Source organism: Ranitomeya variabilis, chromosome 2 (assembly GCF_051348905.1).
Source record: "Ranitomeya variabilis isolate aRanVar5 chromosome 2, aRanVar5.hap1, whole genome shotgun sequence".
NCBI lineage: Eukaryota > Metazoa > Chordata > Amphibia > Anura > Dendrobatidae > Ranitomeya > Ranitomeya variabilis.
Genome location: NC_135233.1, coordinates 205,094,304 through 205,110,781, shown reverse-complemented (window position 1 = coordinate 205,110,781; position 16,478 = coordinate 205,094,304). Strand labels below are relative to the sequence as shown.

The 16,478-nt window shown below is 43.3% G+C and overlaps 1 protein-coding gene across 1 annotated transcript in view; it reads left to right on the top strand.

Moving 5' to 3' along the window:
- Positions 1-14,258, top strand: part of PTGS1 (prostaglandin-endoperoxide synthase 1) — an 80,655-nt gene extending 66,397 nt beyond the window's left edge. The window contains exons 7-11 of the mRNA XM_077283473.1: positions 6,559-6,642; positions 7,757-8,003; positions 9,307-9,593; positions 10,923-11,070; positions 13,797-14,258. Of these exons, the coding sequence (XP_077139588.1) occupies positions 6,559-6,642; positions 7,757-8,003; positions 9,307-9,593; positions 10,923-11,070; positions 13,797-14,152 (1,122 nt within the window). The 3' untranslated portion in view covers positions 14,153-14,258. The remainder of the gene's footprint in view (positions 1-6,558; positions 6,643-7,756; positions 8,004-9,306; positions 9,594-10,922; positions 11,071-13,796) is intronic.
- Positions 14,259-16,478: the final 2,220 nt, after the last annotated feature.

Sequence of the window (16,478 nt, the reverse complement as noted above, 5' to 3'; positions counted from 1 at the left end):
TATCCGTGTTGATTTCACAGAAGTGTGATGGATTTGGAGTTACATTGTGTTTAAGTGTTCCCTTTTTATTTTTTATTTTTTTGAGCAGTGTACAATAGGCAATATTTCAACACCCTGTGAGGCTGTGGCCTCTGTTACAGCTAGGGGGCGCTGTTTGTGCTCCCCAGAATGTGCATGCAGACGGATGAAGTACATAGGTGTGCATGGGAGTCACGGATTTCCGATCCGGGTTTTGCATGTGGCTGAAAGCCACAGGTTTGTGTGTGTTAAAAGCCCTGCAATAAGGGGTATGGGTGTGTCAGGTGTGTGAGGTGCACGTCAGTGTCAGTCTGGTGTGTGCTGCTGTGCAGAGCCGAGGCCTGCAGAGCGCTAGCTGAGTCCTTGGAGGCACAGGCTAGTGGAGCCAGCACCCAGGGCAGCTGAATAGCCTGGCACCCGCAGCGTATACAGTGATGCAAGTCGTCCATGGTACTGGTCTCGGATGTGGACAAGTCCTGTGCCCGGAGGTGGATGTCCTGTGCCCGAAAGAGGACTGGCATGTGTAACAATTGCAAACAGGGGGATATGGTGCCCAGCTGTTATCCGGAGGATATCGTGGACTGTGTACGGCTGTGTGAGTAAAGAGCCTATGGTACAGCGATGCAGGACACCCACGAGAACTAGTCAGAGGAGGGCTGGCGTGTGTAGTGTCTGCAACATATGAGGTTGTGTGTATGGAGACTGTAATATGGCGTGCAGTCGCCCAGGGAAACTGGACAAGGGAAGTCCGGCCGATTTAAAGACCGCAAATCTAAAGCCATGTGATATGTATTTGTGGCTCCCCAGGGTCCTGGTCGTCACAGTAGCATTGCTTTCCTCACGGGGAGAGTGATGTTACATTACAACCTTTACAACCTACTGTCTCCTTCCCCATAATCCTGCAGAATGTAAGCCCGCAAGGGCAGGGTCCTCGCCCCTCTGTATCAGTCTGTCATTGTTAGTTTGTTTACTGTAAGTGATATCTGTAACTTGTATGTAACCCCTTCTCATGTACCGCACCATGGAATCAATGGTGCTATATAAATAATAATAATAATAAATAATAATAATTTGGAGGCAAGAAGGGATAACTGTAACCAGGTAACACAAGCATGCAACATATTCACACTCCAGGCCACCAGGGGAAGCTTTTGATCCTATTTACTAGGTGATTCTCCATATATAAGGTAGTTTTGGAGGGAAAGGTCAGAACAGTTCTTGCCAGGAAACAGACTGGATCAGTCTGAGACAGAAGAGGGTTTATGGGGCTGAGTAGCCGCAGTGCAGCAGTTCCTGGAAAGAGACACTCAGAAAGCTGAATATCTTGCAGTGAGCGTGAAGTAGAGCAAAGCACAGGAGAGGATACCAGTGGGAGACCAGCCACAAGCAGGCTGCCTCCTTCTGAGGCGCAGATAACCGGTAGCCGGAACACCAAGGTTGTAAGGGCCTCTACGACTTACATCAGAGACCGGCAGGACAGCTGAACTTCACATTACCTGTCAGCCTTAATACCCAGGAGACATGGTGACACCCTTAGAGCCCGGGGCGTGCTAGAGTACCTATAAACAGACTCAAGTCACTAGTCATACGGGTTATGTCCTATCCTATACGGGGGACAGAGAGAGAGAGAACATCTGTGAGGACCTTATCTGAAGCCATAGGCAGTAAGGGACTACACCACCACGGCGCTAGAGGAAGGCTTTGATTTCCACCTGGATAAGGGGATTCCCAACTTGCCTCCAAGCCGGCTGGACCCTGCCTGCCCTGTGATCTGGTGCCCTGGACTGTGGCTGCCTGAAGTCTTCAGTAAACAAGGTAAAGAGACTGCAAACCTGTGTCCTCGCTCTTTACTGCAACATCCATTGTCGGAAGTGACTGACGCCAAACGACTGAAGTGTGAAAGAGGCCTTAAAACCCCTGTTACATTTGATTGCTTCATTACCTTGTGGTAGTTTGGGTTTCCAAGTTTAACTCCTTAACGACCAGGGCTATTTTTGGTTTTGCATTTTCATTTTTTGTACTCCCCTTGTTCCCAGAGCCATAATTTTTTATTTATTTATTTTTTTTTGGTCGAAATGGCTGTGAGGGCTTGTGTTTTGCGGGTCGAGTTATACTTTTGAACGACACCATTGGTTTTGTGTACTCTAAAACGGGCAAAAAAAATTCCAAGTGCGGTGAAATTGAAAAAGTGCAATCCCACAGTTGTGGTGTGTTTTTTTTTTTTTTTTTTTTTGTCTTAAAGAAAAAAAAAAAGTGCGCCATTTTCTGATACACATAGCATCTCCATTTTCCATGATCTCGGGTTGGGTGAGGGGATTTTTTTTTTTTTTGTGTGTGCCGAGCTGACCTTTTTAATTATACCATTTTGGTGCAGATATGATCTTATGATCACCCATTATTGCATTTTAATGCAATGTTGCGGCGACCAAAAAAACCCATTTTTTTTCTTTTCTCATTACGCCGTTTAGTGATCGGTTTAAATTTTTTTAAATTTTTTTTATATTGATCAGACTTATCTGAACGCGGCAATACCAAACATGTATGTCTGGGTTTTTATTTTGAATGGGGCAAAAGGGGGTGAGCGTAAAAAAACATACGGTATTTTTATTTTTTTTTTTTTTTACTTTTGGCATCCTTCAATAGTCTCCATGGGAGACTAGAAGCTGCCATAATCCAATCGGCTCTGCTACATACAGGCGTTGATCAGATCGCCTGTATGTAGCAGAATTGCTCACTTGCTATGAGCGCCGACCACCGGGCGGTGCTCATAGCTATCCGGCAGTGACAACCATACAAGTCTGCTGGAGACCTCTGCTTGTCATGCCAACCCATCCTTAACCCGTCCTCACGTGACCGATGGGCGGGATTTCCGGAACACTTGCCGGAAGCACGAGTTTGTCGCTGTCCTAGTTTGGCGGCGGCATTTAACAGGTTAACAGCCGCGGATGGATCGTGATCATTAGTCACATGTTAGCTGTTTAAAACAGCTGACATATTCTGGGAAAGATGTGGGCTCAGTGCTAGAGCCCATATCACAGGGAGGGAGTCCGACATCGGCGTACATTTACGCCCGATGTCTGAAAGGGGTTAAAGTTGTAGGGACTTAACATTTCATCATTAGCAGCATTAATCCACTTCAGTATTTCATGGTCAGGTAGTTGCTGAATCTCATCGCATGACTGCATCTCTGGCTCAGGTGGTGTTTTGAGAAAGTAGGGTAGACACCCAGCTGGTATACCCTTGTTTGATTTTCACGATCTGACTTCAGCTTATCATTTTATTTTATTTTTTTTTCTTTTTACTGGTTGGAGAACAGAACCAAAATTCTACATATCTTTTCTTATTTTGAGACTGAGATTACTTCAGCTGGACTAATCGTATGATGTCAAACTTGAGCTACACAAAGTTCTCATCAATCATTACATCTCTGCTTACTCTGACCTTGTCCGTTTTTCACTTGGTATGTTTTTCTTAAAGAGTATGTACAAATACTTTACTTCTGAGTATTCTGATGTGTTGTAGTTCAGGCTTCTTGCTGTTGTAGAAATCACAGTCATGTGGGATGCAGTGATGCCCAGGAGGCAGAGCAAGCGTTAACAGGTTTATTTACAGGGGAATACTCCGCAGAGAGAAAAAGGGTCAAACCGTATAAATGGCAAAATGAAGTTCTCCAGGATGGTACTGTAGTCATTGGTCCGTCTTCCGGGGACATTGGTCAGTCTCCAGTACCTTCCACTGCCCCTAGTCCATATACTATAGTGGCTAAACAACGGAGAGGGCAACAGTCCTGTACAAGCCCAACATGGCTCCTTAACTATCTTGGCTGGTGCAATCAGTTCAAAAGGGTCAGGGCAACGAACAGCTGGCAATGTCAGGGTGAAAGTGTCAGTCTCATATGCGGTCCTTCCTGGGCAGCGCGTGTGCGGCACCTGGTTCTCTGGTCATCACTGGACACATGCTGCACTTCCCGCTCTCTCTGGTCCCTGATGTTGATGGCGGACGTTGGTCTGCATGCCACTGGTACTCCCGGGACGGAGCACTTCTCTCCTTGGATGCTACAACACCCAGCTCGACTCTACTCTGTTCGGCAGACTCTCTGCTGGCACGACTCTCTCTGCTAGCAAGGCTCTGCTCCAGTGACACTGCTCTCTGCTGGCAACCGGGGCTCCTTCTATATGGCCTGTCGCCACACCGGTACCCTCTGGTGGGGGAAGCAGTGCACGCCGCTCACCGCTCTACTCTCTGCACTGCACTCCACCGGCGCCAGACTGCCCTGCTTCGCGCACTTTCTCTTCTTATGCTTCCGACGCTGTGTGCCCTTTTCTGGTTCTCCCCGCCCCCCCTGGGACAGCAGGAAGTTCCGTCTCACTAGGGCTTACCCCAGACTGCAGGGGAAGGTGCATCTTTCAAGCCCCCCCCACACCGGAAACAGAGGATGCAGCCCTTTTAGTTCTGGACCGGGCACATAGGTACCCATGACCTCGTCGACCTCCTTACACTGTTACATTGCTCAAATGGCGTTTTCTCAGTAGCTTTACCTGGTAGTCAGCTTTTGAAGATGGCACGCTGTCATGATTGCTTTGCCCCAATATGTTGGAAAAACTAAGTCAAATGGCATACTTTAAGGAAGTGTGTGTCCTTTTCACTACACCATTTTGCTCCTGGTTGTATGGTACAGTGGTTTGAAACACTATTCAATTTTTTTTTCCTTAATGCTTTGTCTCATTGCTTGTATGTTCATCTCCTTTTATCTGCAGAATTTTTGCCATTCTTCCAAATTTGTTATATACTCCAGTGAGATATATTTAATTTATGCTGTGAAGACGACAACTGTATTTATTGCATAATTTATAAATGTGAGACAATATACCTTCTTTCCAGGAGTTTGAGTACTCCTTGGACCACAAACGTGTATTAAGTCTAGAACTTGTCCTGATATTATTGTACTATTCTTAGTTTAAGGATTTCCGCATTGATGCAGAAATCGATGCCAAAGGAGCCCCAACCAAGTATTGAGTGCATTTACTGAACATACATTTCAGTAGGCCAACATTTTTAAAGTAAATTTTCAAGCTCTTATTATAAAGTATTCTAATTTACTGAGATAATGATATGACTAATTTACTGAGATAATGAGTTTCACTTTTTGTATTAAAGAACTGAAATTAACTTTTTGATATTCTAATTTAGTGAGAAGCACTAGTTGTAGTACATCTCATTGTCTGATTACACAAATCAACTAATACCATCAGCAAGTTCTTTTTCAACTATCGTATTGCTTCTGGGTCTCTGTGCACCATGCCTGTGTCATACATGGATACAATTCTTGTGCTGTTCATGCTTGGCAGTGTATACACTTTCCTTGAATTTTAGCTGGTACAACTCCTCTTTGATTTTTTTTCCTTCTGAATTCATATACTGACAATTGGCCAATATCATTTTCTTTGACTTACTTTGCTCAAGGTTAGAGAAGAAGTTTCTGTCATTAGTCATAGGACTAGTTGCCTCAGAGTCTATACACCATCCATACTCTGATGTACTTGCGTTAACAGTACACGCAGCTTCAGTACTTGAAGTGTCATATTATTCAGTAATGGCACTTTTACCCCTTTGCTTTTGCTTCTTCAGTTGGTTCATTCTAGCTTTCCAGACTCTGCAGGCAGTCTCTAGGTGCCCTGATTGCAGACAAAATGCTCACATATTTCCTTCAAATTACTTTTATTTTTGGGTAGATCTTGGGTTTTTAAAGTGGATTCTGCTTTGGATACCCCACTGCTGCTTACACTCATCTCCGCTTTCCTCGGACATACTCCAACTCCAATGTAACTCGTAACTACGCTAAATGCACGCCTACATTATAAGTGTCATTGCGTTCTGATAGACTGCTTAGTAGTACAGCAACATAGAAATCCTTTAGCTATTCCCCAAGGTCCCTAAGGCTCTCCACAATTTCTAGAGTATTTATGTAATCCTGTTTATCTTGGCCCTTATTTAGCTTAGACAGAAAAGTGTCTCATTTAAATAGAACTTATTGCTGAGATTTATCCTTTCGTGCACTTTTTGCAGCTGTTCCCACATTTCTCTGTGCATTTATGTAAATGTGAAACAGCAAAATATGTTCATCTATCTGAGGGAGATGTGCATTTTCCTTCTTTTTTTTTTTTCTTTTTTCTTTTTTTGCGCTTTACTAGCAACAGAACACTATTGTTGGAGGCAAAAACTCATGCACTACTAAACAGTAGTAAATAGTTTTTGCAATATATAAAATAAGCATTATTCCAACAGTTATCAGGACCACACACGCACTTTTATTTTTTTATGGATAAATATTTCATAGTCGGTGATGCTGAAAGTTCATCTGGTATTTGTGATCACTCTTCTGTGTAGACGGTCTGCTTTGACACAGATCTATTAGTTTGCTTTATCTGGCCATTTTATCCTCCTTTTAACAATGCAGTCTCACAATCTGATGGAGCATAATATGGTGCTTCTCCTAATTGGTGGCATCAGTATGATGAATCGCTTGCTCATCTCTTCTAGGTTGACCTCAGCCACGTATATGGAGATACTTTAGAGCGGCAACATACTCTGCGACTCTTCAAAGACGGCAAATTAAAGTATCAGGTCCGTATAATAACTCTCTGCTGGTTACTGGAGGGGATTCTGGATTTATGACCTAATGTGCAGGTTTACAGTACCTGACAATATTAAACTGTGGGAAAAAAATGCTGCAAAGTACAGTTTTAAAAATAGAAGTGTTGGCTTTTATCAGTTGATCTGTTGGTCACTTAACTGCATGTCAATAATGTTTGATTTGACCTCTCTTCATGCAATACCGCACCGATTCCTCTAGATGCGCTTGGAGGACCAATCACAGATCTTGTTCTGTGGCTCTCTTTGAGATGTTTTGAACCTTCTCTACAGAGTGCCTTCACAAACTACAAGTATATCTAAAAGAATTGAGGGGTTTTTGTTTTGCTTTAGTTCCTTGTTCTAAATACATATGGAGGCATGTTCAACCCCGACCCACCTCTCAATACGTGGATATAGCTGCCCATGGAAAGACTAGATGCAAAGTCAGGCCTGGGTCCTGCTCTGCCCCAATCTAGTGAGGCCTACGGGCACATGGTAAGGTGAAATACTAGTACAGTACACCTGGTTGCAGTGAGATGGCTTTTATACTTTTTTTTTTTTTAATTATTATTTTTTTATTATTCCTCCTATCAAAATGGGGTCAACTAAATAGCCCTTTAAACTTACTTACTGCTGCGTTTCTGCACATTTTATTTATTAATTTATTTTATCCCAGGTTGTGTCTAACACTTCTTGTTTTGAAACTGATCTCTAGTAATGTGTGCATCATGTAGAAGGTAGACACAATGGGGGAGTTGGGTGAACTTGGTGTTGGTGGAAGTTGGGTGAACTTGGTGTATACAAGGTACATGAATTTCAGAATTACAAGAAATATATTTTAAGGTGTCCAGTTTAATTATAAATTCCCCCATGCTTCAAAAAAACTGTCACACACTAAAAACTTTTAAAGTCAGATTGAAAAGTTTTCCCCCTTTAATGCAATAGACTTACAAGCCCTACTCTAAGTGCCATCAAGATGGTGCTTGTTTTTATGTATACGTATTGCGGTGTTTGCAAAAAAAAAACTAGAGGAAAATGGAATGAAAATGTACTTGTAACATTGAGCTAAAAAAAACCCTTTTTCTTCATGGGCTTTGTACTTCAGATAATAAATGGAGATATGTATCCACCAACAGTGGTTGATGCTCCAGTTCACATGATCTACCCGGAGACTATTCCCAATGAGAAGAGGTTGGCTATGGGACAGGAGGTCTTTGGTCTTCTCCCAGGACTAATGATGTACGCAACCATTTGGCTTCGTGAGCACAATCGGGTGTGTGAGGTCCTAAAAAAGGAGCATCCCGTGTGGGGTGATGAACAGTTGTTTCAGACTGCAAGACTTATCCTAATAGGTAAGCAAGAAAACCATCCTGTTAATAGTATAAATTGTCACCACGCATCAGCATCATGCACATCTATAGTGGTTATTTATCTGAAAAAAACACAACACATTTTTCATCCTAAAGTGCAAAAGCTGTGCAACCACGTCAAGGTGTACCTTTTTAATAAGGACGGTATCAAACCATTAAGTCCAACCTCACCATGTGCCCCCTGAATGGGGAGGGAAAAGTAAACCAGACGTAGCTCACAATTAAAAGCTTGTATGGGAAAGATGGGTGGGTAAGAGTGCTGAGCACTATAGGGGGGATCCCCCACCCCATCCAGATGGACTGAGGGGGGAAAAAAGCAAAAATGGGGCTCGCACATATTTAGTGTTTGTGCACCTGTACATTAAGTACTCGGTGGCCAATATGCATGCATACATACACACTCCAACTAATGAATACGTGAAGAGATGACATACAGTGGTTGGGGACCATCCATATTTAGGTACACCTTGACATGGTTGGAGGCTTTTGCACTCTTTGATTTAAAAAAAAAAAAAAAAAAAAAAAAAAAAAAAGCTATTACCTTAAATTTTTAAATGTTTACAGCAATATTGGAGTTCATGTATTAGTTTCAGTGTGCTGATACATCGTGTATGTATATATGTTTACTGTATAACATGTCCTATAGCAACAATGAAGGATTTATGGACTGCAACATTTACTCTGGATCTTACCAGTTGGGATAGCCACTCTCCTTTTTACAATATTAAGTGTTTGGTTCCCTTAATTGCACTTTGTTTTGCCTAGGTCAGCTTCATCTGGGGACATCATTCCACTTTGCAGACTGCACACGCTTCCACAGACAGAAATTCATTTTTCTAACAGATTAACACTGCAATGAATACGCTTTTTTTTTTTTTTTATGCTGTAAAAAACTTTGCAAGGGTAAATGTTAACACACCAGAAATGCTGACTTAAGGCGGGTAATCCATCAAGGCAGGGTATTTTGGAGCTCTGTCTTGGTAAATGGTTCTTAATGTGTTTACCAGTTATAGTGCCAAAGCACCGGAAAATTCTCAAAACTCAGTCAGGGGAAGCCAAATGACTGAGGAGATTAACTGGGAAGAGCCATGCAGGGGCATTGCCTAAGATGCAGGGGGGGGGGGGGGGAGTATAATTAAGAAGGAAATCTCAACAATTTGGACCTATCTAGATAAAAGGGAATGTCCAATCTAGAACACGAAGTGTATCAGGACTGCTAGACTAGAAAGACATTAACATTTAGTCCTACAGACCCCAAAATTGTTTTTGTGTTTTTTCTTTGTAGGAGAGACCATTAAGATAGTAATAGAAGACTATGTTCAACACCTCAGCGGATATTACTTAAAGCTGAAATTTGATCCCGAATTGCTCTTTGGCGTCCAGTTCCAGTACCGCAACAGAATTGCTGTGGAGTTTAACCAGTTGTACCATTGGCATCCCCTCATGCCAGACAGCTTTACCATTTCCGGACAGGATTACAGCTATAGCAACTTCATCTATAACACAACAATGCTCACAGATTACGGGGTGGAAGCTCTGGTGGAGTCCTTCACAAAGCAGATAGCAGGAAAGGTAAACTGTGACTACACTACTTATCCGATGACTGCACCAATCGGCAGATACACAATGGTCATTTCCAACTACAAGTTGAGTCATACCTTGCTGATTGCTGGGGGGGGGTTTGACCTGTGGGACTAAAAAAAATATCTTTAATTCTTTCAGTTAATGTAGCGGTAGGGTGCATATGTCTCAGCTTCTTGTCATGGGGCACTTCACAGCCCTGTAACTGGGATCGATAGATGTTCTGGATGGGTAACTTGCCCAGTTAGGAATGGCGTTTCATCAGACTGTCCTACTGACTGAGGGGTCCGGCCTTATTAACAACATGGATGTGCTCTACTAAGCTGAGCATGCATGTGTAATGGGTGGTAGAAATTAACGACTCTTGGCAAAGGTCTACGACCTTCTCTGCACCAACTTGTAGCTAGTGGCCAAATTTGCCATCACCAGTGATCCTGCACTATAAAAATTAGTGTTCCTGTAGGGCAGAGAAATTAAATTACTAATTCTCCCACTCGGCATTGCCTTTTCAACATCATTCACCTTTTTAAAGAGGCTTTCCAGCTATCCACAGGGATGTATGATCACTGAGGGTTTGATGTCGAGAAAACAAGGGTCCACTGTGTGAATGGTGGTGCGGATGCTTGAACATGCCTACATTCACCTCTTTGCTCTTGGTATGACAAGTCCCAGTTGTTGAGCGTACTCATCATGGCTCCATTCACAGGGGGGCACCGTTCTCCAGACCAGATTGAGGATCTGACCAGATTGGGATGTCCACTGGTCATGTGGCTAGAACATTCTTGTATTCACTGGGAAAACCCTTTAAAACCTACCCTGACGTGGATAGTTCTTGCTCTCCCCCTTCCCTGTCCAGTACATTAAGGATTAGTCTTCTACGCTCCGAGCGGCTTTTTTATTCCCTGTGGGCTTTTCTCAGCAGCGAGTACATACACGTGCCATGCTATTCATAGTTTGTACGCTGCTCGAGTGGAGACTTATTTCATCATCCAACCCCAGTATGAGATGTGTCGCCCGCGGATGCAAATCTTATGACACCTGGATATATATTACATCCTAATGAGGCGGTGTACATTATGGCATTGAAAATCTTTACCGCCCATGTAATCATAAGTTTAATTTGGATCCGACTTACTATGATTCCATAAGTGAGTAACAATGGTGTTCAGAGCCTGAGATTTTAAAGGAACGTGTTTTATAGCTTTTATGTAGTAAAAATGAACTGGAAACGTGGTTGCCCAGGTCAGTGTGATTACAGAAACATCAAACAAGCACTTTTCCAAGACATATATATAATTTTTTTTTTTTTTTCTTGAACAGGTGGGTGGCGGAAAGAACTTGCACCCTCGTCTCTTGCACATCGCCATTGGAATTATTGACGAATCCCGAAAACTTAGACTACAACCTTTCAATGAATATCGTAAAAGATTTGGCTTGAAAGCATACAAGTCTTTCCAGGATTTAACAGGTACAGTGATTAGTAAAGATCTAGTATATCTGTACATCATGACTATTGGGGAATCTACTGTACCAATGCTCAACCTCGGCCACTCGCCGCTGTGGTGCATTGCAGAGGGAAGGGGATCCGGATGGGTTCTGTTCATGGTAAAGTCCCTTTTAATCAGTGTTTATTTTCTATTAATTTTAACCCTGATTCATCAAGACTTGTGTGCACTGGAGTAAAATGCACCACACTAAAGGACCTCTGACTCCTGAGGAATGTGGCACACCTTTCAGCTTGTATCGTCCTGCAAAAGAAATATATGCCAGTCATTTGCCAGAATTCGTCACCTTTGTGGCAGAAATTATGGTGAATTTGGTGTGTGAAAATATCTTTAAAGTTGTAGCTCATTAGGACACCAACTTAAGAGTTCAAAATAATGCGATTAAGGAGAAGGGAAACTGTTATAAATTTTACCTTGAGGCAGATCATGATGTGATTAAAGGCCGAGTTACTACGCAAACAACCCATTCCCAATCCCTAAAGCTGATATTATTTTACCCCTCCGGTATTGGCTCTGGCTTTCCTGGGGCTAGCCTGACATGTCAAGTGATCCTTGCAGCTTCTTTAATATTCGACATCGTCGGGAAGGCTGACCACACCAGAGGTGACTACAGCTGCTGTTTTACTTGGTGGGAGGGAAGCATGGGGGTTATCGGAGTAGTGGACAATCCTTTTTAAGACACTGGATATTCCTGTAGATGGTGATATATCAAGCCTGTATTGCCAGGCGGAGCCCAAATGAATACCGTTTTGGCCTTTATCTGCCAGTATAAATGGGCACATTGGTATGGAATAGTTTGGTAAGATAAAGAATCGCGTAATGCAAAATCCAGTAATAAAAAAAAAAAAAAAACACTAAAAAGATGTTTAGGATAAATCATTGTCAAAGAACAAATTAAAAACATTTTTTGCTTACATTTTTATATAGATCACTTTGATAAAGTGTTCGTTAACACTGAAATAAAAAGCAGCCGTTCTTTGTGACTACAGACTGAGCACATAAGATAGAACCTGAATACTCCCCGTGCGGGTTGGTGGTGATGTAATTTATACTTGCAGTCACATGCCAACTAGACTGCAGTGCTCTTCAATTGAAAGAATCCCGGAGAGTGTAGTTGGCGGGTGATCACAAACGGCAGACCCAATTCTACAGTGAATGATGGCTTATTTTAGCCTTAACAACCCCCCCATCTCTTAAAGAAGCAGTCCCAGCAAAGGTCTTATTCCCTAATCCCTTATGCCTGAATAGTGTATCTGCATCAAACTCCTAATTGCAATCTTGCCCATTTCTCAGCATTGCTACTTTCCTCTTCTGGATCACTTAAATCCGTGTGATCCAACTAGTCTGATAACAGGTTATGTGGACTGGATGTCTATAAAGTGAAAAAAAAACCAACAAAAAAAACCAACAGAATGGCACTAAGAAATTACCTTCTCCACCAGTGAGTATAAACGTTTTTCTGAGTCAGCGTCACCTTGCCCGGTGAATCCACGGTAGAGAGTGTGCTTGCTTGGAGACACATGTACAAAGATCCAAAGAAAAAAGAAAAAAAGCCAGACCACTCCAACTTTCTGCATAGTTAAAAAAAAAAAAAAAACACCTTTTGTCCTTTATTTCTTTCAATGTGGTATGGACATGGTTACAGAGCAGTACGTTTGCAGATAATGCCGGTACAAGGAGAGGACTACGGCCGTTTCACATATTACACGCTTCTACGGGTCCATGTAGATACATGGTATACATGTCCATACCACATTGAAAGAAATCAAGGACAAAGGTTTTTTAACTACACAGAAAGTTGGAGTGGTGCGGATTTTTTCTTTGGATCTTTTTACAATGTTAGTCTATAAGGTCTTATTCTGCGACCCCATAGGCTCTTATGCATGGAAGTAACACGATGGTCCCTACGTGAGCCGGCAAAGTCACTTGGTGATCAGTATTACTCTTTTGTCCCATCTTCCCCCAAGGTTCCCCCAAGGTTCCAACAAGTATTTTAATGCCCCTACACTAATTGGACACATTTAGAAGGGATTAGGCTACTTTCACACTAGCGTCGATACGGGGCCGTCGCGCTGCGTCGGCCCGACGTACCAACGCATACTGTGCAAGCGCCGCACAACGGGGGCAGCGGATGCTGTTTTTCCACGCATCCGCTGCCCCATTGTGAGGTGCGGGGAGGTGGGGGCGGAGTTCTGGCCACGCATGCGCGGTCGGAAATGGCGGACCGTCGGCACAAAAAAGTTACATGTAACGTTTTTCGCTGCCAGCAGTCCGCCACAACACAACGCAACCGTCGCACGACGGTTGCGATGTGTGTCAATGCGTCGCTAATGTTAGTCTATGGGGAAAAAACGCATCCTGCAGACAACTTTGCAGGATGCGTTTTTTCGGCAAAACGACGCATTGCGACGTATGCAAAAAAACGCTAGTGTGAAAGTAGCCTTAGGGGTTAATGTTGCATTTCCAGCAAAAAAATTTCATTCTTAATGGGACCACCAGAGACCGATCTCTTGACAATTTTCCCAAAGTAGGGGAGTCTAAATGAGAACTTGACTTTGGGACAAGAGGTAATCTGATATTATGGATGGGGCATTTCAGCAATTCGGAGAGTCCATGACAATGTGAAAATCCGTAATAAAGTCTTATTTGGGTCTAAAACACTCGTTAATTTTTTTTTTTTTAAACACAGGAGAAACAGAAATTGCATCACAACTTGAATCCTTGTACGGTGATATAGATGCAGTGGAGTTTTACCCCGGCCTCATGTTGGAAAAAACTCATCCAAATTCTATTTTTGGGGAAAGTATGATAGAAATTGGAGCACCGTTCTCACTCAAAGGACTTATGGGGAATCCTATATGTTCACCAGAATACTGGAAACCCAGCACATTCGGCGGGGAAGAGGGATTCAATATCGTAAAGACTGCTTCAATTGAGAAGCTGGTGTGTCTCAATGTCAAGAAATGTCCTCTGGTCGCCTTCCATGTATTACAGGATGGAGAAGGAAGCCCCATATCTTCAGCAAAGACCAGCGATGAGCTTTAGTCAATGTTATATTGTACAAAGGATAGAAATCTATATTTTCATACATTTGTGAAACAAACTTTTCAGTGACTTTGTGAGAAATACAGTATGTCTTTTAAAAATTTGAGACCATGTGCAATGGAATAATTGGAATAATTCTGCCACTTTTGTCAAACACTAAATTGGTCAATTCTTCAGTTGTACAATTTACACTGGGTGTATTTAGAGGTTATCGGTGGGCTTTTTTTTATTTTTATTTTTTTTATTAAAGGAGACCTGTCACCTGTTCAAACAATGGCGTTAAAAAACCTTATAAAAATCCATGAGCTCCTGATTATGCTGCTCTTTTCAGTGCTGCACAGTTACATCAAAGCAGCGATATTCAGTTGTTGTCTTTTGGAGCATAGTATGTAAGGGCCCCTTCACACTGGTCGATTCTGCTACGATTACGACGCATTTGCGTCATATTCGACATCGCAGTACGAGCTCGTAGCCAGCGGTCACACTCTACGATGTTAACGCTTTTTCTGACGTAGTTGCGATGTGAACGTCACGCGTCGCAATCGTACGCTACCCTTCACACCGCCATAGTCCTACGACTCCGAGCGTGATGTATTACCAGCATGGGCGTGCTAAAACGTCACGCCCAATCAGGAGACAGGTATGCGGAAGCCCAACCCACGTAGTCGCATTACGAGCTCGTATGACCGCCGTCACATACTACGATTTCGACCGCCACAGCGAGACATTTACGACGAAAGAAAGTTCGGGCCCCTTCACACTGTGCAATCAAAGTCTGAACGAGCGTTCGATTTGTGACGTTTATCCGTCCTCGTTCCGAGGTTGCAAAGTGTGACATGGCGTTACGATTTGCGACGCAGCCCAGCATCGTACGATGTGAAAGAAAGAGCAGAACTTTCTTTCGTCGTAAATGTCTCGCTGTGGCGGTCGAAATCGTAGTATGTGACGGCGGTCATACGAGCTCGTAATGCGACTACGTGGGTTGGGCTTCCGCATACCTGTCTCCTGATTGGGCGTGACGTTTTAGCACGCCCATGCTGGTAATACGTCACGCTCGGAGTCGTAGGACTATGGCGGTGTGAAGGGTAGCGTACGATTGCGACGCGTGACGTTCACATCGCAACTACGTCAGAAAAAGCGTTAACATCGTAGAGTGTGACCGCTGGCTACGAGCTCGTACTGCGATGTCGAATATGACGCAAATGCGTCGTAATCGTAGCAGAATCGACCAGTGTGAAGGGGCCCTTCTGCTCTTTCTTTCACATCGTACGATGCTGGGCTGCGTCGCAAATCGTAACGCCATGTCACACTTTGCAACCTCGGAACGAGGACGGATAAACGTCACAAATCGAACGCTCGTTCAGACTTTGATTGCACAGTGTGAAGGGGCCCTTAGACCACTTTTTTTTAGACAAAATGTCCAGGTGGTCAACAATCTGTTTTCCCTGGGGAGTGTGCGTGTTTAACCCTTCTCTACCAGACACTGTCAATCACTGCAGCATCTGAGATTGATTGGCTCTGTAGTATCAGGGAGGAGTGAAGGTGCATGACCCCCCAGAGAATGCCTTATAGAAGTTGGCCTACAACCATATTGTGCTTGAAAAAACAAGTGAAATGGAACAAAACAAAAAAAAAAGCAGCAATATCAGAGCTCTGGGATTAAAACCAGATCTTTTAACTGTGTTTTTGTCTTTTTCCCCTAGTCCCCTCCTTCATTTAAAGAATCTCTTATAACTTAATAACCCTCTCCCCCATCCTGAGATTTGGGAAAGTTAGAACTGTGTGTTTTTGTTTTTGTGTTTTTTAAAGTTTCAAATTTTAAGTTTTTCAGTCGCAATGATGGCACCACGAGAGAGAGGATCTGCCCTTCAAGGACAAGAAACATTCAAGATGAAAAGGTGACTCCTCTCTCTGCATCAGTTAGTTTCTGGCCCTTGATGGGGAACCCTCATTAAATTGGCAGTGAAAGAAGAAGTCGGGGGGGGGGGGGGGAGTTAGGGAGATCCCTTTAACATCTATCCTGGAGTTCAATCTGAAGGGCTAGAGCTCGGTCATTCAGTTAGCACCCTTAAGGTGCAGGTCTCAGCCCTAGGGGAGCTATATAGTTGTGACCTGGCGTGTAATAAATGGATCGCCAGGTTCATCAAAACCTGTGATAGACCTAGATCAATGCCTGCCTTTAAAGCCCCTCCATGGGACTTAAATCTAGTATTGACAGAAGGTCCCTTTGAGCCCTTAGGGTACCGTCTCACAGTGGCACTTTGATCGCTACGACGGCACGATCCGTGACGTTCCAGCGATATCCATACGATATCGCTGTGTCTGA